This window comes from Diachasma alloeum, unplaced genomic scaffold (genome assembly GCF_001412515.2).
Source record: "Diachasma alloeum isolate Michigan unplaced genomic scaffold, Dall2.0 Dall_scaffold_00371, whole genome shotgun sequence".
Classification (NCBI taxonomy): Eukaryota; Metazoa; Arthropoda; class Insecta; order Hymenoptera; family Braconidae; genus Diachasma; species Diachasma alloeum.
In genome coordinates this window covers 1319547-1345508 of record NW_021680510.1, presented here as the reverse complement: position 1 = coordinate 1345508, position 25962 = coordinate 1319547, and the positions used below count along the sequence as shown (strand labels likewise).

Below are 25962 nucleotides of genomic sequence, written 5' to 3'. Positions count from 1 at the left end.
TTGACTTTTGGAATTCTCATTTGTTCTATGGAAATTATAAGTGTTTATTGGACAAAGATATACACTACTCAGTAACATTCACTTGATAAAACCGGAGCCTCATGTAATTCTGTGTAGAACGAATGCTGTGCCCGCTACTCGTTCTGCTCGCCAACCTCCATAAATGATCCCCATATGACCCTCATGACCCTTATTTGGATCCTTAATCTGACATTTATAATCCGTAATCTCGTGACCCTTATTTTGACTCTTATTCTGACTAGTGATGCCGCAAGACAAGACAATAAATACGTAATTCTTGTCTTGCCTTGTTTTGTACTGTCTTGTAATTTTAGCATTTTTTTCTTATGTTGTCTTGTTCCAATTAGCAAGAGAAAATTCCGCTCTTGTCGTGTCTTGTGTTCTCTTGTGCAACTCGACAATTTTATTTTTTAATTCCGTGAGATCAATAAGTTGAGTTTTCCACGTTTGGTTTGTGATTACTTGACAATTTGTGTATCCAGTGTTCTTTCCGGAACTTTGTTTTCAAAAGCTGGTCTCATTATCAGAAACTACCGGAGTCAATTAAGTAACAAAAATGTTGAGTACTTACTGTGCATGAATTCATGGTTTTTATCTCCCCTAGCTCCAATCATGAGAGCTGCGCTATTCAAGAAGAAAGATTGATATAATCGAGGAATACATAATTCTTTACAATATCCAGCGGTAGGTAAAGTGTCATTAAAAAAATTACATTGTGTTATTGATGAATAAAACAATGTAAACGCGGAGCGTGCCTAAAAGTCCAATTTCCGCCATATTGTGATGAAAAATATTGTTCGTAACTCGTGAAAAAATGTTTTTTAGCTCGTGGGATTATATCACTCGCCTTCGGCTCGTGATATAAACCTCCCACTCGCCAAAAAACACTTTTTTGCACTCGTTACGAAATATACTATTTTGTCACTGCTGCTACGTTCAGCCCGTGTCGAAAAGTGCCTTTTCGTTTACTAGTAAACGAAAAGTCGAAACTTGTAAACGAAAATACTTTTCGTTTACTAGTAAACGAAAAATGGCACAGTTCGGCACTCGCTGAACGTAACATCACTAACAAAAAATATAGTTCGGATACACGTGCGACGGGGTGTTTTAATTCGTGTGATTGGCAGCCCTCGGCTTCGTCTCGGGCCGCCAACTTCACACTCGTTACCACCCCGTCGCACTTGTATCGAAATATACTATTTCTGTTGTTCCACATCTTTTGTTTTCTCTTGCCTCTTGTTGTCTCCCATCTTGTCTTGTTGTGTTCTTCTTAACAAGAGAAAAGTCTGTCTGTTGTCTTCGCTCTTGCAGCAGTACTCATATCTTGTTTTGTTTCTCATGCGTTCGTGCGGAATCACTAATTCTGACCCTTAATATGACCCTCGTGACCCTTAATTTTGGAGTATCAATTTCGAGTACCAAATTTCCATCACCACAAGTCGGTTTCGATTTTCATAATATAGGAAAACAACAACTATACTCATTTATAAAAAACATAAATATCCACTTGTTACAGTTGAAAAATAATGCTCAATAGAAAAACACTACTTGCAAAGAAAGCAATATAGACAATTTTCATTGATAATGAAACTGAAGGAAATTCCTTAAACTCAAAGAACATTTCCAATCCACTGGAATAGAATTCCCAGTGTCCCAATAATTACATTGTGTTATTGATGGATAAAGAGTTTTTGACAAATTTTTTGATTAATTATTTTTTCTGTTGTTCCATATCTTTTGTTTTCCCTTGCCTCTTGTTGACTTNCGAACCTCGGTCCAAGCCTGGGCGCCCAGACTTGGCAAGCCCAGGCTTGTGCCAGGCTTGGCCCGTTTCTACAACACTGGCATTTCGTACGTGGGGTCTTGTCTTGTTGTGTTCTTCTTAACAAGAGAAAAGTCTATCTGTTGTCTTCGCTCTTGCAGCAGTGCTCTTATCTTGTTTTGTTTCTCATGCGTTCTTGCGGAATCACTAATTCGGACCCTTAATATGACCCTCGTGACCCTTAATTTTGGAGTCTCAATTTCGAGTACCAAATTTCCATCACCACAAGTCGGTTTGGATTTTCATAATATAGGAAAACAACAACTATACTCATTTATAAAAAACGTAAATATCCACTTGTTACAGCTGAAAAATAATGCTCAATAGAAAAACACTACTTGCAAAGAAAGCAATGTAGACAATTTTCATTGATAATGAAACTGTAGGAAATTCCTTAAACTCAAAGAACATTTCCAATCCACTGGAATAGAATTCCCAGTGTCCCATAACATGTGGGAAAAGTTAGAATGGACAAGTGTCCGACGGAATCAAACTCCGAAAATATGAAAAGAATATTAAACAGAAAATCCAATGAGTTGTCGAGGGGGTTGAAAAAAAAGACTGGGAGGTAAAGAACGATAACCGGTCGTGGCCAGACAGGCTCGTAAAGATCCACGCGACTGAGGAGCGCGAGAAGTTAAAACTCCCGCGGCACCGTTCCCAAGTTTCTTTTCTCTCGAAGGCATCAATTCTCCAGAGGGTCCCGTCCCTCTCACCCTCTATCTCTCTCTTTCCCCCGTTGAGTTTGCATTGGAAACACTGAGAAATCCAAGCGCGCAACTTTACTTGGGGGGGCCCTATCCTCACACACGTCTCCGGGACGCTGAGAACGTGGAAATATAATAAATGTACCGTGACGCGTTGGGCCCTCTCTCGTGAGAGTCCGTTGGGCGTGACGGTTTTTCTGTATATGCGAGAGAGATGGAGATTCTAGACGCCGTCGTTGCCCCGTCTATAACCATTCCAGGAAGGTCGCTGGCGATATGAGACGTTTGAATTTGTATAAACTCGACGGGATCTGGAGATTTTTTTCTTTATCCTCATTGGGGGGAACGATTGTGACAGACGGGGAAACTGACAGGGTCACTGGCGCTTCACAAATGTTTTTTTTTAAACATGTTTTGAACTCTTAGAAGGCATATCCATTCATATTGTTGAGGACGCGTATGCACTTTTTTTGCCACTACAGTTTAAAAAATTTTGTGTTAATTTTCTTAAAAGAAAATTTAAAAAAAAACTCAAATTTTTTTTTTTGGTGTTAAAATATTTTGGAATTTTGTGACTTTTCCAGCGAACTTTCAGGAAATCTCGTGGTTGAAATATCAAGTATTGCTTTGATTTCTCCATAATTTGAGTAGAAGGTTAATGGAAGTTGTGAATTTCAGTTCAATATTTTTGTGGAAATTCAGTGAAATCATGAAAATTTAGGTCATTTTGACTGTGGACATTCATATTCCTAAATTTGACATTTTATCATTATTGTCCCCTACACTGAGAGAAAAATTTCCTCATAGAATGCAAATTATCAGAAATCGATTTCATGTAAAAAAATAAGTTTTCGGAAAATTTAAATAATTCCAATTATTTATTTATAAACAACAAATGTTTGAAAAAATAATAATCCTGTGCAAAATGTAATTTGAATGACGGTGAATATTCATGATTTTTCTCAAATTTTTCTCACGTAATTTAATTGACAAATTTGATGAGTGAAAATGGTTTAATCTCTATAGTGTGGCCTGTACCAAACTGTAAAAGATACTTGGACATCCTTCATTTATTTCATTTTCATAAGTTATTGAGTTTTTCTATCCTCAGGTGTTGTTGATTAAGGCAACAATAGCTGTTTGAATCAATTAACAATTCCTCATTTTTCCTGGATTCTTCAACATCTGGATTTCTGATCGTTATGATTATAGTTTTTCTTGAGATATCGTGTTACGTTTGCAAGAAATTATCTGCCGTTGAGTTTGTTCAAAATAAAAGTGAGAGGTATATGACCAACATTCTGACATGGGAAAAATTAACGTCTCATGAAGGTACTTTTTTCCTGACTTAACGGACTTGACAGCGTGACGGAATCTCACATCCCTCCCAGCAGACAGTATGTCGACAATTTGTCGACAAATTGCCGGTGCCCTATTAAATTCTAGATGGCACTGGCAAAAATTGTTTTCTGGGCTGATTTGTACATAATAATTTTTACCGCAAATTTATCCCGGTGATCTGGTCAATAAATACTGACCAGTATTGGATTTCAAACTGATTTAGACCCAGACAAGCTGAGCGAAATTTCCGCTAAGGCTGGTCTACGTATTAAGAAATTTTGCTGTCAGCGTAGGGATTTCTCGTCATCTTTCTGTTCAAAAGCTTCGAATTTTATTGAACTTTTAGTGCATTTTAAAATTTCTTGACTCTCCCCCCCCCCCACTAAATAAAATTTAATGTCGCTATTCTGAAAATCATTACGACCATAGAAAAATGTACTTCTCACCAGTACCGAACGGTACTTTTGGGGGAGGTTTACTTGCGAAAAGTTCGAAAAATACTTGTTGGAAAGACTTTTTGTATCCTTGAGCGAAGTCCCACCTCTACCGATCAAGTAGAAATAGTACTGAGAGGAAGTAGCTCCACTAATTTCTGCTAGTACTTTTAGTATTTTTCCCAAGTACCAAAGATATTGGTGAAAAGTCATTTTTGAACTTCTCTCAAGTACTTTTATGACCTATATCAGTACTTTCAATTGATTACTTCATTGAGAAAAGCGAATATTATCGACGGATAAAATGAGCTTTCTTGCGCATTTTTGTAGATATAAGTATTCAGGAGAAGATATTTTCTAAGAAGAAATCAGTAGATTGTTGCTTCTATGAGTGCTTTCCAAACCACATTGATTTCTAATTTTGAGAATCACAAGATCTATGCGCGCGCTCTCGCACGCGCTGATCTATTCATTTGTTGAAATGAAGAAATGGAATTCATTAAATTTCATTTTCTCACGAATACCTTATAAATATTGATAATGAATCAAAGAGAATTCGACTAATGATTGAAGTGAATAGCGAAGTACAGTAAAAGAATCTATAAAGAATTTTTCATTTTCAATTATCTTCAATTTTTTGAAATAATCGGTCTCCATAAAAGGACAGAATTTATTAATTTCACCGATGATATATATACATGTGAAATATATATATATATGACGTGAACAAAAAATTTATCACTGAAGAATTTGAAAATGCCGCGTTTTTTTTGTGAATAACTTCGTGTCACATATTGACCAATCAGAATTAAGGATTAGGGGTCAGGCAGTTTCGAGATATTTCGATATAAAACAACTTCACGTTTCTTTTAACTTTAGTAAAATAGGATAATTCACGTTATTTTGATCGTAGTTTACGATCTAGGAGCGTAATTTACCCATTCGAAAAAATTGTAAATTACGTTTTTGAAAACGTGAGTAGCCTTTTAAAACAGGTATTTTATTTTCAGATTTTTCTGCGTGTTCACTTGTGTTCCAACATTTGGATCTTCATTTGTAATCTTGAATGAACTCCTAAAAAAAATATGAGTACTGGATTTGAGTACTATTGCTACTTATATTGAGTTCTGTTGGTACTTTTGAAGAGAACCAGCCAGGTATTCAGTATAAATACTCTTTTTACTTCGCCCGAGTAACGAAAGTATTTGTGACAAGTACCGGGTACTTGACGCATGATACTTGCATCCAGTTCTGTTGTGACTTCAGGGAAGTACAAAATTAGCCTTTTCCCTAGAAACCCCTTGGTACTGGGTAGAAGTACTTTTTCTACTGATCAGAAGTAATTTTTTTTTTGAGTGACATAATCAACTAATTTATGAAATTTCATTCTTTTTTTAAACAGAGTATTAAAGAGAGGAAATTTTGACATTCAACACACTGATAGAACGGATTAGTTATTGTTAACGAATGGATTTTGGTTGGAGGTTAGGGTCTATTCGGTCCCACCAAATGTTCATTCGTTAATAGTTAACGAATCTCGTTTGGAATAAATGAATCATTCTATCAGTGCATCTTTGGGAATTGAAATTCAGAAAACAATGAAATAGGAAAAAATATTGGGTTGCATTTTCTACTGGAAATTCTACTAGTTTTCTGGAGAAATCAATGACTAGACCCGGAAATACTTTACAATCCTTCCGTAATTGTGAAAAATGACGGTAACAGGAGGCCGTGTATAGATTACTCTCCACAATAGTAAATAATTCTCAAGGTTCCACGTTTTTTACGGTTATTTCTAATTCGATTGTTTTTTTTCGAGTCGAGTGAAGTAACATGTTTCAGAGGAAACAAGTATCAGTGAAGTTTGATTAATGACTGCATGAAATGCCCTATATCAAGTCCTGGGATATAGACCCCCTAAGGGCATTAAATAATAAATTAATTTTCACTTTATTATTTAGCAGTTTCGAAGGAGATGTTTTGAGTTGAGAGATACGCATTAGATCGGTTCGTCAAGTTGAGGGATTACACCTGTGTCATTTTGCAATTATCCCAGTAATGATTAATTTCCGGAGGTGAATCATGAAAGGATAGCATCGGTGGGGGATTCCGTCGGTCCTACAAAGGGCCTCTCATGTATTGTCGTAAAATATCTAGTACTAATGATGAATGCAGAATTAACGGGGCCGCGCTACATTCAACTTGTTACACTGGCAGTCGATCTCACTTGCACCCCGAAAAAAAAATCCTTATTTGGAAACCCTAAAAAAAATATCTTAAATTGAGACTTTGGGAAGTTTTAACTTGTGACTTTCGTAAGGACCAATTAGAGATTTTCAAATGTTTATTTGATCTTTCTGGAAGTCTCAAGTTAAGACATTCAAAAGTTCCAATTTTAGAGTTGAAATAGTATATTTCGATACGAATGCGTAAAAGTGTTTTTGTGATATCTGTTTGAAAAGTGCACTTTTCGAACCTAGGAAATTCAGAGAATTAACATTCGAATTTTATGTTTGAATTTTGAATTTTTTCCATGTTACTAGGTGTGATAGCTCAAAGAGGTTAAATTCATTTATAGCAACCAGTTTCCGACACAATATACGTCGAAATACTTCAAGATCGGTATCTCAAAAAAATTGGAATTGCTATATTATCTAATTACCTGCTAGGAACCTATAATGTAGAGAAAGTATTTAACTGCTCCAAAGAATTTGTCGTTTGGTAATGAGAGTATTTAACTGCTCCAAAGAATTCGTCGAGGAAACTGAATTATTTCGTCATTTACCAACAACAGAAATTGAAATCAACAAGAAAACTGAGTCGGACTCAATTAGGTAAATAACTTGAAAGTGGTGACTGGGTCAAATTTTGACCTTTGTGGGGTTCATACCAGCTGCGTCTCCGTCGCGAACCCTGGGTAATGCTAAGTGCTGTTGAAGCTTGATACTTCAAGAATAAATACTTCACTACACGTTGAATTTATATGAATACCTCATAATTAAAATTAAAATTTTCAGAGTAACAATAAAAATTCAAAGAGAATGAGAATTTAGAGAGAAAAAACCCCTCACCGCCTAGCCGGGATTTGAACCCGGGTCTCCCAGTTACGCGCCGGGCACTCTCCCATTGGGAGACTCCCAACTAAGCTGACGGGAACTACGGAAATGGTCTCTCCAAATTCGCCAGATAATCCTGTTTAACCACCTTCAGGCATTAAATCAATTCAAATTACGCAAAGTTCACGAGCGTGCGTCAAGTGAATTCTCGTGGGTAAAACTTCGCTTTACGCACTCAAAATTCACTTTACACATTGAAATAGTATATTTTTTAAATGTTCAATTACTTGGAATAATAATTTTTATATGGTATGAAAAAAAGGAAAAAAATAGGTAAACTAAAAAAAAACCTTTTCTACGATCTAATTGAGATAATCGAAAAGAATACTTAATTTTATTCTATGGAATCTATCGAACCTTTTGGAAAAAAAGTTTGAATCCGATAAAAATTGTCGTGCGAGGAGCATTTTGAAACCAAAAACATAAAAAGTAACGTTTTCGACTGACATAAGGGGTAAAATGGGTTGGGTACGATATTGTTTTTCGCTTTTTAGGTCCCCCATGATATATCAAAAGTTGATCGATCGTTATTTTCAACAAGGGTCCCCCCTCAAGAAGAAAAACTCGATCTTGTTGAATTTCCCGTTTGCAATGAGAAACTTCATGATCAATTTAACCTTACATTTAATCCCAATTCACAGCATTAAGTATTCACATACAGCTGTTTCTTAAATTTCCGAAAATTTTCAAAAGTAAATGAGATAACAAATTAGCGAGAAGTCCAATTAAAATGCCATCAACCAGTGACTCGGTGCGCTTAACTCCCATACAACAGGTTCCGACCCGCATAGAAAAAAATATAAGCCAAAACTTATGAGTGAGATATAAACGGAGAAAAACATACCAGAAAAATGACTATGCTGGCATGGTAAAATGAGTTCATTTGGACGGACAAAGAGACAAAATTTCCGGTGCTGACACGGTAATTTTTCTGGGTCCGTCCAAAAGAATCCATTTTACCGTGCAAGCACAGTAATTTTTCTGGCATTTTTTTCTCCGTCTAGTGATTTTGCCGGAATTATACCTTGAATATATCCGCCTTGCATATCAGATATATGCTAGATATATTCGGTGGCATATATGCACACACATATATCCAACATATTTCAGATATTGCATTTTTTACCGAAAAGTATGCCCAATATAAGCGGACATAAGTGACATATATTTCTGTAGATATACTATTTGTTCTATGTGGGGAGTTCGAATCCCGATCGATTACAGGGTGAGATCGCCCTAGTGGAAAAACATAAGGCAGAGGCGTAACATGCCTGATCAGAATTTCGGATCGGACTTGATCAGTTTCTGATCGAGACCTGAACAGAATTTCCACTCGGGTATGAGTCAATTTGAGAGTGAAATTCGTAAGTGTCCTGGTAGCTCAGATGGTAAGAGCACCCGACGCGATATGGGAGGTCCCGGGTTCGATTCCCGGCTAGGAAGTTACTAATTTTTTCTCTCAAAAAATTAAATTTAATTAATGCCTAATGATGGAAGGCGGGGAAACCCTAGTGGAAAAACAAGGCAGAGGCGTAACATGCCTGATCAGAATTTCGGATCGGACTTGATCAGTTTCTGATCGAGACCTGAACAGAATTTCCACTCAGGCGGGTGGCGAACAGGTTCAAGCGAGATCTCATCTCATTATAGCATGCGCAATTAACTGTTAAAATTTTCTAGCTGAAAATCAACACCTCAAATAACTTTCATTCCAAAGCATTCCAATTATCACCCCCCAAAACCCGAAAATATTGATCTCACAAGACAAGCCCCCCATCCCCAAAAAACCTCAAAAAAATCCTCGCAACCTTCCCACGACCTTTTTCATCCTCTCTCAACCGCTAAAAAAATCAAAGAACCAACTGTTTTGCGGCTAACCACGGGATTTGTCATTCCCTGATTTATAAACGCATAGTCAGCTGATACGACCACACTCTCGGGCATCGAGTATATTTATTTCCCCGACGAAATTATCAGCGCATTAATGCCTAACGATTTGTAGAATGACAGATGATGGTCCGGCACGTTAATTCCGTGTTACTCCTCGACCCACACGTGTTTCCCCTTCTCCCTACCCCTTTTATATCCCCCCTCTCCCCCCTCTCTGCCTTTACAGCTCGCCACTTCTTTCAAATCCAAAGAATCTGAAAGGAAGAAAGATAATAATCTTTGCTAGCAATATAAAATCACCGCGGCGATGACTTTACTTTAACTTCCTCCTTTCTGCTGAACATACTGAGGGCGTCTGTGCATGCGGAATCATACCCCCCACTACCACATAAAATACTAAAAGTACGCGAGTACATGTGCGCGGGAAAGCGAAGCCATTAAATGCGTTTCACGGTGAGTGTTTTGTATGTTAGTCCCCTCCCCTGCCCCCCGCGATTGCTATACACAAACGTAAAACTGTTTATCCGTGGGACAAGGGGCCGACAGACGATGGACAGTGGAATGGACGTGGCCCCGAGAGTACAACGTACGTAGAAGAGAAACATGTCCACGGGACACGAGAAGCCGCGGCAATCCGTAGCAAATCGCTGCCCGCAGGTCCCACCCCTTTTTTTACGTCCGTTTTTTTTTTAGAGAGGAACCTCTGGTCTATATTTCTTTCTGGAATTCCGATGGGATTTCTTTCTAGAGTGAGAAGAGGTTTTTTCGGGGTTTTTGGGTGAGGTGGATCTTTAGTTCTGGAAGGTGATGAGTAATTGATGGGAACAATTTGAGAGGTGGGGTGTTTGCTGAAATTGTTTTCTTGTGGAATTTGGATTTTACACTTTGCAAATTTATTAGGATTGAGAGGATTTAGTCCCTCACGGACGGGGCCCTTCTGTTACCAAGCGTAGTGTGTGCTCAATACAACTCAAATTCGATTATTTCTAATGCATGAAAAATTATGAAACCGGCTAATTAAAGCTACAGTATTCTAATTTTGTTTGTCTGATCCAGTTGTTCTTCATAGATTTGGAAATAATCAATTATGAAAACAAGTGTTCACATTCGCATGTGTCGATACCATGTATCGACCCCGTACGTGAGGCGTTAACGAGAATGTTGAAAAACTTTGGCTGAAATTTGTGGTATACTTTTCAGATATTTTTATTATCTTATAGACCGAGTGGAAAATGCTTCAGGCCCACCTAAAGTATGATCAAGCCTTGATCCAGTTTTTCTAAGGTTCAACTGATCAGGTGATTTTTTATGAGAATCTGACCAAGTTTGCATCCAGTGGATCGGATTGCAGAAACTGCAGGCATGTTTTGGTCAAGTTCTAGTCAGGTAGGCATGATCAAGTTTTGATCTAGTAGATCGGATTCCAAAAACTGTAATTTGAGGTGTAGACTAAATTTTTTTGGAATTTCAAGGGCCACAAGGGTCGCGAGGGTCAACCGGAATAGACGGGTGGGACAATCAGGAGGGTCAAATGGTCTTATTTTCCCTGGTTCCCTCCAATTATTTCACAACATTGTAATACTTTTCACGTATTTTGTTTATTAATTAGTATAGCAGATTTTGGAGGTGACTCTTCTTCTCTCCTTTCTTGAGATAAATTCATCCAAAATTTTATCTAGAGCTAACTCAGTCGGTGACTGACCGAAACTAAGGCGGATGTTACAAAAGATCGTATGATTTAGGTGACTCTGGGCGCTTTAAGTGACCAGCCGCGCATATTCTAATTCTAAAAAAAAACTCCGTCGGTCATTAAAAAAAAAAAAAATTTTTGATAAAATTGTAGAACAATTATTTTTCTTTCAATTTTTCTGAGATGCAGAATTCCACACTTCAAAAATTTTGAGGTATGGAGTGACCAATAAATTCCACTACACGGAGAGAAATATTCAATATTCCGGAGCGAAATGTGGTTGTAGGAACTTTTACGGAACTGTCACGGAATACCGCCATTTAAATTTTCTGAGTCGATCCCGTAATCGGTGAGCGAGTTGGAAGTTCCGTAATTTTTACCGAATATTTCTCTCCGTGTATGGTTCTGTCGCCCCTGCAGGCGAGTTGTGACCAGAATAGATCATTGTGATTGTCCGTTTTTTTTTTTGGAAGAAAAAAATTTTCGAATGTAATTTTCTGAAAGGTAAGTTGGATATGGAGGATTAATTGGACAAACCCTTCGAATTTTAGGGAGCATCCCTTATCAATCATTACGACTGCTTCAGGGACAGTTCTTCCAATGGAGTCTAGAATAGAAGCCAGATAATGATCAGGAAAAAATTGAAACATTGGACGCAAAGTCAGAGTCGAGAATTGTCAAGTTGAGTCCGAATCAAAATTTCAACCTGAGTCTTATTTTAAATTTGAACCCAAACATGAACCTATATCCTACACTGTTAGAAGCTTTCCAAAATTTCATGGAACATATGATAGTCATTCTCATGGAAGTGACAGTGAATCCGATTTAGGGGAAAAATGGATATGAAATTTCAAGTGCTAGGCAGAATTCAAGGAAATTCATGAGTTTTTAATACGAGTGAGACGGAAAGTTCACAACTTGATTGAATTTTCAATGAAACATAGATATTCAGAAACGAAATTACATGAATTTCCCATTTTTCCCTGAACTGTCGTGATTTTTCTGAATTTTTACGGAATTATTGAACTGAAAAATCAAGTATTTTAGTGATTTTCAGATTATTTGAAGAAAAAATCAATGGAATATTTGATTGTAAAAAACTAATTGAATATTTGAATTAAATATTTGATTTGATTGAAAAATCAAGTATTCTAATGATTTTCAGATCATTCGAACAGAAAATCAATGGAATATTTGTTTTTTCCATGACAAGATTGTCTCAAATTTCAGTGTAAATTGAACGTGATAAAAATTTCCGGGATCTCAGACTAGAAATTCAGCAATTCTTTACCCACTCAGGTTCAAATGGGTTTCCGTATATATAGTCATAGTTTTTGGCAACTATTCATCTCGTGTTATTTGTTCCTACACAATAACTTTTTCGATTTTTCCGTATGAATGAAGCCCAGATGTTTAACTAAGAGCATATATTCATAAGTGCAAATTAATATCTCTTTGAATTCGCCTCATAGAAGCAAATGAATATTTACCAATGACCAATAAAACTATTCATTTCATTCAAATTAGTAACTTCTCTGTACAGGTAAATTTATTCGATATGAATCTACATTTTAATTATTCTCACGTTCATCAGACTTCGACTTTTATTGAATTTCACAGAGCTAATTCATTTTTCATTGTGGAAATTGCATTGTTCAGTGGCTCAATGTTTCTCTCACTTTTATTTCTCCCGTCGTATTGGGTTTTGTTGAATTCATCGCTCACCGTTCAATGAAGTTGTAATTAAAATTTGCGGCAATAGTTTTATTTCACGTAAACTTTCACGATTGTTCCTCATGCATTGAGTCTCCTCGCGTTTCCACTCTATTTGTTTTATGGTATTTTAATCAGCGAGACGAATTTTTGTTCGATTTCGAGCTGCGGGTAATCAGTTCGTCACACTTGTTTTCGTTATGATTATCATCGGAAGAGATTCGGTACGTGAAGTTTGAAAAATGTCGGAGAATGCAGAGGTTCGTTGGAGTACTGTATTCGTTGAGACGCGCAATTGCCAATTGACGGTGAGCTCCCCTGTGGAAAAAAAATATGTTACAGTTGGATGAGTAGCAACGTAGCTTGACGGATAGATGTTGGTATTCCTCTCGAGTTTATCGTAATGCCTAGATTAAGACTTGAGCCTACGTCTTCACTTGGTAATGAAAGAAACTGATTAACAACAACAGTCAGACATAAATATTAAATATTTCTCTTCGGTTTCTCTCAGTCAGCAGCGGAGAGTTGGTGTGCGATTTATCCTGGGCGTTGATGAATCTGTATGTTTCGAGCTCCGGGAAGTCATATAATTCATATTGTCGAGTGCGCGATTTCGGAATTGGCAACCTTTTGCCTATTCCGAAGTCGTTTCTAGTGAAAGGTCGAGGGAAGGGGAGGGTGGGGCAAAATCAACCGCCTTTGAGCGTCAATAACTCGAGAACATTACCCGAAAAATACAAATTTCAGTTTGAGACTTACGATCTCCAATTGAGACTTATGAAGGGCTCAAATTGAGACTTTCGAAAATCTTAAATTGAATTTTGAAATTCTCAAGGTGAGATTTTCGCAAATCGAAAATTAAGACTTTCGAATTCCTCAAGTTAAACATTTTGAATTTCTCAAGTAGAATCTTGCAAATGTCTCCACTGTTAAAAATTTTTGTCTAAAATTTCCGGTACACTCTTTGGAAATTTTTATCGAATTTAATTACCACTGAAATTTCAAGGAATTTCGTCATTGAAAATTCAGAATTTCGTGGAAAAATCAAAAGAGAACTGTAAATTTTAGCTCCATTTTTTCTTGAAAATTAATAGAAAGCCAGAAAATTCCGGTAAATATCCCGAGTGGAAATTCAAATCAGGATAGAATAAGAGACTGACCACTTAAAACTGACTTTGATCTGTTTTGGATCAGAAATGTAACACTTGTTTGGATCCACGCCTGATCCAAATTGTAGGATCCGATCTTTCTAAGCAGTACCGGATTCGATACGGATCTAGTCGAAAGTTCACTGATCAGAGTGGGATTACAATTCACTCCGCCACATTGGATCCCGATACTCCATTCAGAATCTCATCAGATCCTGAGCCGAAAGTCTAATCTATAAATGCTGACTAGTATTGGACCTAAAACTGATTAGACCCAATGTAACTGAGGGAAATTTCCACTCGGGATATTCTTGAATTTTCAGGACAGTACACGGAGAGAAATTTTCTAGTACGAGTACGGGAAAAAATTACAATTCGCCGGCTGTGAAAAATTCTAGTGCTATTAAAGTAAAATTTCTTGGCATTTGTGGTAAAATTTCTGTGAAAATGTAATAGAAATACGGGGAAAATTTTACGTTTGCCCCAATAAAATTTCTAGTGCCAGCATTGGAATTTTTTCCTAGCCGTCACTTTGCACCTCTTTTCCCGTGCTCGCACTAGAATTTTTCTAAAAAATTTCTCTCCGTGTAACACTGAATGCGATTTACGGGGAAAAAAATCATAAAATTTTAGATTTCACTGAAAATTTAAAGTAATTTGGCATTGAATATTCATATTTGATTGGAAATTCCAATAAATTAAGGAATTCTCGTCTTCATAGTGTTTATAATTTTGGAATTTTACTGAATTTTCTGTGAAACCTGAAATTTCATGTTTTTTTCCCCTAAATCGCATTCAGTGTCAATGTCCTAAAAATTAGTAGTCGACTGTCCATGAAATTTCATTTTTTTTTCTAGCAGTGCCGTTGAGACATTCGAAAGTTTCAAATTAAGACTCGAAAATCTCAACTTAAAACTTGAAAATCTGATTTTAAACCTTCTGAAAGTCTCAAGTTGAGACTTGAAAGTATATCAATTTAAGATCTTTGAAATCTCATAATAAGGATTTTTTTCTCGGTGCAGAGTAGAATTTCTCTATTTTTCAAATTCAAAGTATTTTTTCAAGTTTCAAAATGCATTCCGAGCAGAGATAGCCACAATCATAAATTAGAATTACCGTTAAAATTTCAACTAGTCAATTGGTTAATATTACCGTACCATTTTTAATTATTAAATTACTCATCAAGTAAATATTCAAATTCCGAATTATCTATTTTTGGTTCCATATGTATACCCTCTCGGGTTTTTACATTTTGTTCCCTTCCTTATCTACTTTATCATGGGCCGATTTACTTCATGCCCAACTGCACCCCATTCGGGTTGGATTGCCAGGGAAACCATGGAAAACCTCAGTCGTGCAGCCGGCCGATAATGCAGGGATTCCACTGTGTCAATTGGTCACACTGACTCAATGGGTACAGTGGTGTGGCTAAGCGGACACCCATCCAAGTACTGGGCAGACTGAACGCTGCTTAGCTTGGATGACCGCCGGAGCCACACACTCCCCACATGACCACTACAACCACTTAAATTCCGAATTATTTTATCGATCAATAATTTAGTTAAGAAGACGATTATTTGGTTAATGGAAAACCTGTTTTATGAAATTTTGTATTATTTACTCAATGGACAATTGACAGTCCCATATTATCAATTACTTAATTCGTCTGCAGTCGGAAATTTAGATTATAAATTATTTTATTATTTTTAAATTGCGATGATTATATCGGAACCTTAATCAATTGATGTAAGATTCAAATTCTCTTAATATTGAAGAATCCAATGATTGATGGCCATTCCTGAATCCGAATGATCTGAATCGCGTCATTTGCTCAAGAGATATTGCTGATAAAATACAGCCCCTTTTACCCCACTCGTCCCTACAAACTGGAACTGGCAGAAAATTTGGCACTTGCACGGAGAGAAATATTCAGTAAAAATTACGGAACTCACAGTTCGCTCACCGATTACGGAATCGACTCAGAAAATTTAAGTGACAGTATCGTAATTTTTCACAGAAGATTCAGGTAAAAATTACGGAACGCTCTGGAAACATTCCGTGACGGCTCCGTAAAATTTCCAATAACTACATTTCGCTCGGGAATTACGGAAAAGATGCGTCATTTTTGTTGAATATTTCTCTCCGTGTGGACAGAAATTTTTGAGTCACCATTATACGAGAATTTCCTAAGAAATCTGCTGCCAGAAAAGTTACATGTTGTAGCTTTTTGCTCTGGCAAATTCCCCAGCTTTGAGTAGAATAAATAGTCAATTTTTGAAACATACAATCTTTCATCAGTACCTCAAATACTTGTAGCAAAATATAAATCGTCCCTATCTACACTCTTCATGCATCACAGATCATCCTCGCGTAACTCTCCCTAGGAATCCTTTCTAATTGTCAAATTATCTCACTAATGAATGATACTGATCTCTTTTTAGAAAATGTTCTCACCTCACAAAAAGGTATCTCGTCATCTCTCCTCGAACTTGTTGCTGTCCCCGGCTTGGGGTCACTTATAATTATAGCAGGTTCTAGGCTTGAAGGGATAAATCCCAATAGTACACTGACAGAAAAACGATCGAGTTCTCAAACAAGTCTTGTGGGATAAAAATAGCTTTTTAAAACTTGTCAAAAAATAATTTTTTTGTGCCAAACATGCAAATTTCGGGTTCTTGAGAGAATTGACGAGTTTCTCCAGAAAATTTTCAAAACAAAATGACATTTGTGGAAAGGGAATCTCCGGACAACGCCTGGCTACAGCTAGTCCAATAATGATAAAAAATACACATGATAATTTTGTTTTCCATCTGCTTCTTCCAGGAGATACGGCACAAAATGCAGTGGTTGTATGCAAGGCATAAGCCCCCAAGATTTAGTGAGAAAAGCACGTGACAAGGTTTTCCACCTCAACTGTTTCACCTGCCTGGTATGTAGAAAACAGCTGAGCACTGGTGAGGAGCTCTACGTACTGGATGACAACAAGTTTGTCTGCAAGAATGACTACCTGTCGGGAAAGCCCCTGCCGGACGCCCATCACGCTCATGGACATCACGGTAAGTCGACCGTCGGGCGTATCCAAGTGGAAACGATACGCCACGTTTTCAAGAGTCAAGCCTTTTGCCTACATAACCCTCCCCCACCCTTCTTCTCGCTCGCTTTTTGATGGCTCGAGGATTAGAAAACGCTTCACTGACTCGCGAGAATTTTTTTTCTTCAGAATTCCCTCTTTTTTTCATCGCGTTTTGGTTCACTAGTGTTGTTTAGCCTTTTTGTGGATATTTTTTTTTTCGTATTTTCCTTTGAATATCAAACTGTGGACATTTGTGAGGTTTATTGGATGCTCTGACGAATTTACGAGGCGTTGTAAATTATAAATCCGGAGAACAGGTGGAAATATACATTGTAAGATGTCAGGTGGAATTATTGAGGTTTTTTTTATGGGCTGGCTGACAATTTTGATTTCTAGGATTTTATTTATGGAGAGAATTATGGGGAGAGAATTTAACTTGTTAACTCTACCTGTGAACTAGACTATCAAATTGTGTTTTAGGAGTTTTTTTACGCACGGATTTTAGAGCTTTGGAGAGTTATTAGACCGACTCAACTCTATTATTAGGCTTTAATTTTGCTTAGTCTGAGAGCTGATCAATATATTTTTCTTTTGCAAATTTTATGTATACATTGATAGTAGTTGATGAAATAAGCCCATGTTATTAGAAAAGAATCGAAATTTCAAATTTTAGGCAAAATTGAAAGGAATTTATGAGTTTTCAGTGGAAGTAGAGAAAAAATTTCATAACAAAAAAAAATATTTTCAATAGATAGTAATCTCTTAGCCATTTCTGTCTAAGAGACAAATAGTATCTCTCTTAGACATTTCAATCGGAAAAGTCAAATTTTTTTTTGTGAATGTTTGCGGTTAGCCATGCAATGGCAATAAAAGAAAAATGACACGCTGCGGCATGTCCCTCATATGGTGATCAAATACGATGCATCCGAATCGTAAGACCGGAGTGTCCAAATTTTTAAGTACTCAAATTGACCTTAAAATCTAAAACCGTTCCTCGATCTGATTGCTATTATTTTCAATTATTCAATGCTGATTTTCCCAGTGACCCTCATTTTTGGACTAAGGGTCTTTGACCCTTACAATAGGGGTAGATGACAAAATATTAGAGAATAGGGGCTTCGCTCATCCCTGCTCGCTTCGCTCGCAAACCTCGGGGGTGGGGCTTCGCTCCCTCATCGCCATGGGTATGTTTCGATTGTATATTCTTGACAGGTGTTGGATAACTGATATCAGTGGTAGTCATTTCCAACAGACTCGGTTCACCTGACAAATGAAAAAAAAGCAAAACATCACGCTCTGAACAGTTTCAGATGAGCATTTCATATAACTATCGTATTCTAACCAACGCCTTTCATAGTGAGGTACAACCATTCTAAACTTCTCATTTTTCACCCCCATATGACCCTCATATGGCTCTCATATGACCCCCATATAACCTTTTATGACCCCCAAAAAAACCCCATATGACTCTCGTGTTTCTTGTGACCCTCGTAATTTTATTTTAAGACCCTTGTTGCCCTTAGTTTCCGACTCTTCATTTGGGATCCTTAATTTTGGAATCTTAATTTGGAATACCAAGTTTTCATCACCAGAAGTTGATTAAGATTTTTATAATACAGAGATGTATGTTCTTATCTGGATGAATAATGACAACTAAAGGTTCCAGAATTCAGAACCTTTTCTCTTCATCCGAAAACGATCTTTCATGTTTAAGAATAGGATGACATGGAGGATTGAAAATGACGACATTGGAAAGATCGGCTGCTAAAAAGTAATTACCGTCCATAAACACTAACGTCTAAATTTTATCACCAAAACTCAAAAGATATGAAAGTTTGAAATTGCTATATTTTCAGTCGTATATTACTTTCAACAAAAGTTGTGGCACAGGAGATACCTTGGTGTGTTTTTTATGAGTTTACTGTCAATAGAGAATTTTCAGGATTTTATTTACGAGCAAAATTATAATCAGAGGATCCATTCGTTAGGAATTATTGGGTGATTCTGAATCACTACCTTTCTTTCTTCCACAGAAACGACTATTCTAAACGAGAACGAAATTCCTAAAAAAAATCATGTGCCAACACCATAAAAAATTTATTTTGCAGCACATAAATTGTTGTGCAGCACCATAATTTTTCCAACATGTCCATGAAATTTTCTTGAACGCAAAGTGCTGTATTATGATGCTGCAAAATCGAATTTCTAGTGCTGCACGACGATTTTTCTAAGTAATTATACACTGTTAGAATAAAAAATGAAATTCCATGGGCAGTTGACTACCAATTTTCAGGACAGTGACACTGAATGCGTTTCAAGGGAAAGAAAATTATCAAATTTCAGGTTTCACTAAAAATTCAGTAAAATTCCAGAATTTTAAGCGGCATAAAGACGAGAATTCTTTAATTTATTTGAATTTAAAATCTAATATGAATATTCAGTGTGAAATTACATTGAATTTTCAGTGAAATCTGAAATTTCATGATTTTTCCCCCTAAATCGCATTCAGTGTCACTGTTTTAAAAATTCAAGAATATATTTACCAGAATTTCCTCGTTTTCTAGTCATTTTCAGGAAAGAATGCAGCGAAAATTTACAGTTCTGTTTGATTTTTCCACGAAATTTCAAGTTTTCCATGACAAGATTTCCTGAATATTTAGTGGAACTTGAACACGATAAAAATTTCCGGAGTTTGGTACGGAAAATTTAGACCCAAATTTTTAACAGTGTAATTTGTTCAGGATTTTTGGTGAAAATCCTGGAATGATAAGGGTCATGGGGCTCATATGGCGTTATATGGGGGTTGGCGAGCGGAGCGAACAGGGGGCGTAGCCCCTAGTCATATATTCAAAATTTATGTTCTTTTCTATTTTATATGATGTAATATCTGATGAAATGACGATGAAAACAGCGTCATAAAAAAGAGAAACAGTTTGCCGAGGACCAATTTTCCAAGAATGGTTTTTTGGCAACGATTTTCAAGGCAAAATTTATCCTAAAGTCATTGCTGCAGATCCACTCGGAAGCTTATTACCAATGGAATTGGCAGAGAAAGACAAAAAAGACTACACGAAGAGAAAAATACCAGAAAAATTACTGTACTTGCACGGTAAATTTTTTACTGCGCGCTACAGGAATTTTTCTCGGATTTACCGCGAAAAATTATTGAACCCATTTTACCGTGCCAGCACACTAATTTTTCCGGTATTTTTTTCTCCGTGTAACAACGCCTAAAGTAACGGTCATATCGCTTCTGTCGAATAGGCTCACAACCCCGCTTGTTTCTCCCTGCAAATAATTATCATTTCAATTTTACAACAAAAAGATTATCGCAACAGAAGAATTCACAGAAATAATTCTACATGTAAATGTCAAGTCAACAATTAACTTCACCAAACCTAGTAATGTTATTCTCCAACGGGTGAATTGAAATAAAAAAAAACTCATGGTTTAACGCGTCATAAAAATATCTCACCCTTGTTATCCCACCGAGTATCTCGAATCAAAGTTTGTATGCAGGGTGAAACGCAGCCGACGGGTGAACAAGCTGTGAAAACACTGCATATGATTGTACCAACACTGCCCTTATACGAAAAAGGGGGAAGCGTTCGAGCGAGCGCCTCTCATTCTCCTCCTCACCTTTCTCCATCTTCATTTTTTATTCCTACATTTTTTTCGGCTCTCTCGGGTCACTCGTGGGGTTTTTTCTTTTTTTTTTTCAACCACGAAGGGGTCGTTACGTTACGCAGTGGGTTTCCTTTTGTCGCATGCCGCCAGGCAACCGCAGGGAATAAACCACAAGGCAACTCCACCGAAAAGAACGTGCCGACCAGGCGCCAAACGTCATTATTCCCCATTTTTTTTATTACAAAAAATCCAATAGTTCTTATTTTATTGATGGACAAAAAAATAGAGTTTTAACCTTTGAAAAACCTTTCGATGATTCGTAAAAGAATCGCCGATTCTGCCGACAGGTGGAGATTCGCTGATGGGGTCCGGATCGGAGGATGAGGACGATGATGGTAGTGGACATCATCATCATCATGCAGGTGGTGGTGGACATTTAGGGGGCCACGGCGTTGGCCCAGGCAGTGCTAGTGATCAATCGGTGGTTCACGGTGGTGATCTACCCCTGGGGAGTGACTCGTGCAAGCAGGAGGACTCGGAGGATCAAGGTAAGAGAAGAAAGACAACTTTCTATGGGAGAATATGCTATTTTAAGTGAGATTAAGTTTTTTCTATTTACTTTTCTATTGTTTAAAGTGCTCAATTTATTATAAAATTATTTACACTGTCCTTGGATATATACACGGAGAGAAATATTCAATAAAAATTACCAGAAAAAAGACGTAAAAATTACGTTTTGAAACGTAATCTGGGAACGAAGTAAAATTCAATAAAAAGTGTCAATCGTTACGTAAATTCTACGATCTGTTCCGTAAAAATTACTCATCCGTCCGACGCCTCACGGCTAGCCATGAGTCACCGTGAGGGGGAGATTTTAGCAACATGCATGTTCCGTAATTTTTCTGAAACTTTTCGTAAAAATTCTTAAACATCCAAGAATTTTCATGTTCTGAGGCATACTAAGTCTTGAAGTTTCTGTTAGATTTTACAACTTCCAGAACAATTACGTGACTTTTTCGTATTTTTTCGGGACAGACCCGAAAATTTACTGAACGTTTCAGATTTATTCTCTTATACATATTCCTATAGAAATTCATTGAACACGATTCTCGCTTGCGGATTACGTGAAATGTTCCGTAATTTTACTTGAATATTTCTCTCCGTGTACGTTGTTCCTAATTTTTGGTTATTTTACATTATTCATATACGCGGAGAGAAAAATTCAATAAAAACTACCAGAAAAAAAACGTAGCAACTACGTTTCGAAACGTAATCCGCGAGCGAAGTAAAATTCAATAAAAAAACGTGAGTCGGAACTGAAATTGTACGGATTGCCACGTAAATTTTACAATTTGTTCCGTACAAATTAACCACCCCTCTGATGACACACTGTGGGGACAACAAGTCATTCTTTAATTTTTCCCCAACGATTGCGAAATTTTACAGAACGGAACGTAGAAATATCTACTTTCTATCCATATTAATTATTTTCCAAGTATCGAAAAGACAAGCTAGAAAAATAGAAGAAGGCGTGAAATATGTGGGAAAAGAATAGAAAAGTTATTAAAAAAATATTTCGAACACAAAAATGCTTGAAATAGATGGAAAATTTGTAATTGAAATATTTGTTTTTATTCAGTAATTGGCTTTCTGCGAATGAACAATAGATTTCCCTCCATCTCACCTCCTAGATGCCCACCCCGCCATAAATACCTTAAGCTCGAAACGTCACTAAGTCTTAAGACAGATTTTCTAAGTAAATGCTGATCCGATAATTTAGTTTTGATTAAAAAAGAATAGTAAATTGACGGGTCTAGTCCATACAAATAAATCATCACACTGTTTGAAAATTCAAACGGGACATTCGTACTGGTCTTTAGATTATGCATTTTGCTTCAATCCATCCAGATTCTGTATTCAAGTGATCAATAATCAAAAGATAGATCATATATTGTTGTGTTTACCGCAATTCCCACAAGAATCCGTGTATAAGTAAGTAATCACATTGATTATTGTTACTGTAATTATCATTTTATTTTGTTCACGTCAAATACTTCAGTACTAGGAAGCAGAAGTAGTCAATGTCAAACTAAAAAATCATTTGCAATGAGAAAGAATGTTGTGCAATTCTCATGACAGATTAATTAAAATAATATTATTGAACCAAATAGGAAAATTTCAAAATAGAAAACAAAGTTTTAGTTCTTGGAGTAATATTTGTCATTTTTAAGAACTCGCGGTTCTAAAATTGAACAAGTGACATATTCTAAAAATTAAAGTGTTTTGTCTCTTATTTTAAGTGGCAATGGACCCCCTGGATGTACTGAATTCTGCAATCGTCGTGTGCACAATTATTAATTTCTTTCATCGCTCCGCACAATATGTCAGGTTATCGCACGCTGCGCTTCACGCAGCGTGCTTTAAACTCGACTTCTGTATGGAGTAATATAAAATATTATATGGACCGCTCGGGCATCAACTTCGTTTTCAACGAACGCCAGTACAGACCTTGCCTTTGGCTCGGTCTATAAACTTCACATTCGTTGATCACGAAATTTGTGACCTTGTGCGCCGAAGTACTATAAAAGCAAACAACTTCAAGCATTTTATTACTATTAATCGTGCAGTGCCTGAAGTTTGTTCATTGATAAAAATGAACAATTATAGGGAAACATAATTCAGAATCCCACACAGATACAAGGGGTCCATTACCTCTTAAATAAGATGCTCTTTCCAATCAAATTACCATAAGATCCATTGATTTTTCGACTCTAAATTTTAGGGATTTTTTCCTCAGTATTCAGTGAGAAAATTCTTTAGTCCAAGAAGAAATTGTGTTAGTGTTAAAAGTCTGTAAAAATTTTCCCGATTATTTCTCCCATCACCCTTCAAACCAATAGAATTGCGGAATTCGATATCCAGTGGTTCAGTCAAAGAGAATTATGTCGACAATTTCCTCAATTCTGATTTTGACCAATCAGAGTGCAGTATTCGGGGTCACATGACGCGTTTCACACTGATAATTTCCCTGTAGCCTGTCAATTGTTTTCTACGAATTTGACAGATATTCCTCACATTTTGGTGAAATGTGTCCCGTAACCCCGAACACTGCACCCTGATCGGCCAAAACCAGAATTGAAGAAATTGTCCTCCGAATACCCCTCGACACCGACGTCGGTGGCCGAAGCGGATAGGTGCGAGCCTAGTGTGCGAAAGGTTGTGAGTTCGATTCCCCGTGGAACCGATTTTTTCAACCGGAGGCTCCGGCGAGCGGGAGGTCGCTAATATAGTGACCGCCTGTACCGGCATGGATTTTCTATGGTTTCCCATGCTACTTCTATGTTCTATGGGAGTGCGAATGCGGTGCAGTGTAAAATCTACAGTCGCATGCATAGGGTTGGATAGGGCCGATTAGCCAATCAGAGGGCAGAAAGGGCTGGAATATAAAAAAAAAAAAAAGAATACCCCTCGACCTTCAAAATTCATCGGCTATTTCCCTCACGTTTTTCTGCATATCAACGATCGGGATCATTTTTGCAGTTAAATCCCTTGCGCTGTGCGCTCGGGATTTTAATCTGCAAAACTGATCCCTCTCGTTGCTACGCAACAAAACATTCGGGAAATATCCGATAATTTTGAAAGTCTTGGGGTATTAACGCTGACTATTTTCCCCATCATCCTTCCGAACAACGTTTCAAATTGAGACTTTCAAAAGTATCAAGTTGAGACTTTGTGAAGTCTCAAATCGAGCCTTCCAAAAGTCCCAAATTAAGACTTCCAAGTCTCAAATTGAGACTTTCAACAGTTTCAAGTTAAGACTTTCAAATAAACTTTGTGTTGATTTTTTTCTGATTTTTCCTACATATTTCAAATTTATCATCATGTCGATTATTGCTGTGCGGCGCGGCGCTAACGACGTGACCAACAACAGTCATAAGTCCAACGCGAACAATGGAGTGATGAAGGAAAATTTCAACTTCATTTCCGCAAGTCTTAACTTGAGGCATTCAAATATATCAACTTGAGTCTATGAAAGTCTCAAATTGAGACATTCGAAAGTTTGAACTTGAGACATTCAAGAAGGTTAAATTGAAATTTCACCCACAAAAAGTCGTCCTGAATCAAACGGAAAAATTCGTCTGAATCAAGTCGGACGGAATCATGCGGGGAATCGACTTATTTCATGGCGAATTGACGGTACGAATCAAGTCGGCCTCGGACAGATTCAAACCGCAATATCGGTCTGATTCAAGTCGATTTTTCAACTTGATTCAGGTCGACTTCGGCATGATTCAAGTCGATTTTTCGGCTTGATTGAAGTTGATTTTTCGGTTTGATTCACGTATATTTTTCAGCTTGAGTCAAGTCGATTTTTCAGCTTGATTCAAGTCGATTTTTCGGTTTGATTCAAACCGATGTCGGCTTGACTCATTTCTTCTTGAAAGAAACCACTTTTCGACTCATCAGACCCGGAATCTGGATGGGCGTAGTCCGAGTCATTCGGCTTGAATCAAGCCGAAAATCAACGAGAATCAAGTCGTCGTCGACTTGAATCAGTACTGTTTTTTGGTGGTCAAATTCTCAAATTGAAACTTCCAAAATTCTCAATTTAAGGATTTCAGTTTTCATTTATTCCAATAAAATCTTTTGAAAATCTTTGACCTTTGAAATTTTAAAATAAAGTATCATTTTTTGGTTACATTTTTTTTCGTTGAAGGATATAACTTCAATTGTCATTTAGTTTCTTCCCGAAATTAATGAAAAAATGGGGTACTTTTTAGGGATAATTTTCTCGCCGTGTAGTTCCCGCAATCATCAAAAGACTGGACCCAATGGCTCACGCTCCAAAACCTAAAATCAACAAACATGATTCGCACTCAACTCCACCGATGCATGATACCCAAAACTCCATCTTACGCCTCAGTACCCTGTTACCCATACCGGCCCCTGCTCTTTTATCAATGCTCAAAGGAAAGAGAGAAGCCAACAGAACAGAACAGAGGAGAACAAAACAAAGCAAAAAAGAAAAAGAGTGGAGCTACTGATGACAATGGTGTTCCCATCCACTCGCCTCTGCTTTTGTACACGATAAAACTTTTGGGGCATCAGTGCGGGCGAGGGTTGTGCTCTGTGCGGTGTGACACTGTCCAAACATTTTTTTTTGTCCCCGCGGTTAAGACCACCCTGTGCTTTTGAGATAGAAATTTCGGTAGATTATCGTGATGTTGCCCCATTGGTTTGGGGTATCCACTCTTCTGGTAATAATCCTTGGCACGAGGGGTAACTTATATCACTAGCTTCCGGGGATGTGGTGGGGCGCATGCGACCCCCCTAGGATTGTCTGCGCGTCGATGGGTAACGGATACATATACATAATCAC

General features: G+C 37.2%; 1 protein-coding gene across 4 annotated transcripts in view; it reads left to right on the top strand.

Annotated features, from left to right (window-relative positions):
• LOC107041670 (LIM/homeobox protein Lhx5) overlaps positions 1-25962 on the top strand; it is a 55055-nt gene that overhangs the window by 11502 nt on the left and 17591 nt on the right. For 3 of the 4 annotated variants that reach the window (XM_015262318.1, XM_015262317.1, XM_015262316.1), the window contains exons 3-4: positions 16706-16938; positions 20909-21130. In XM_015262318.1, the coding sequence (XP_015117804.1) occupies positions 16706-16938; positions 20909-21130 (455 nt within the window). The remainder of the gene's footprint in view (positions 1-16705; positions 16939-20908; positions 21131-25962) is intronic. The other variant, XM_015262319.1, reaches the window with a different exon arrangement.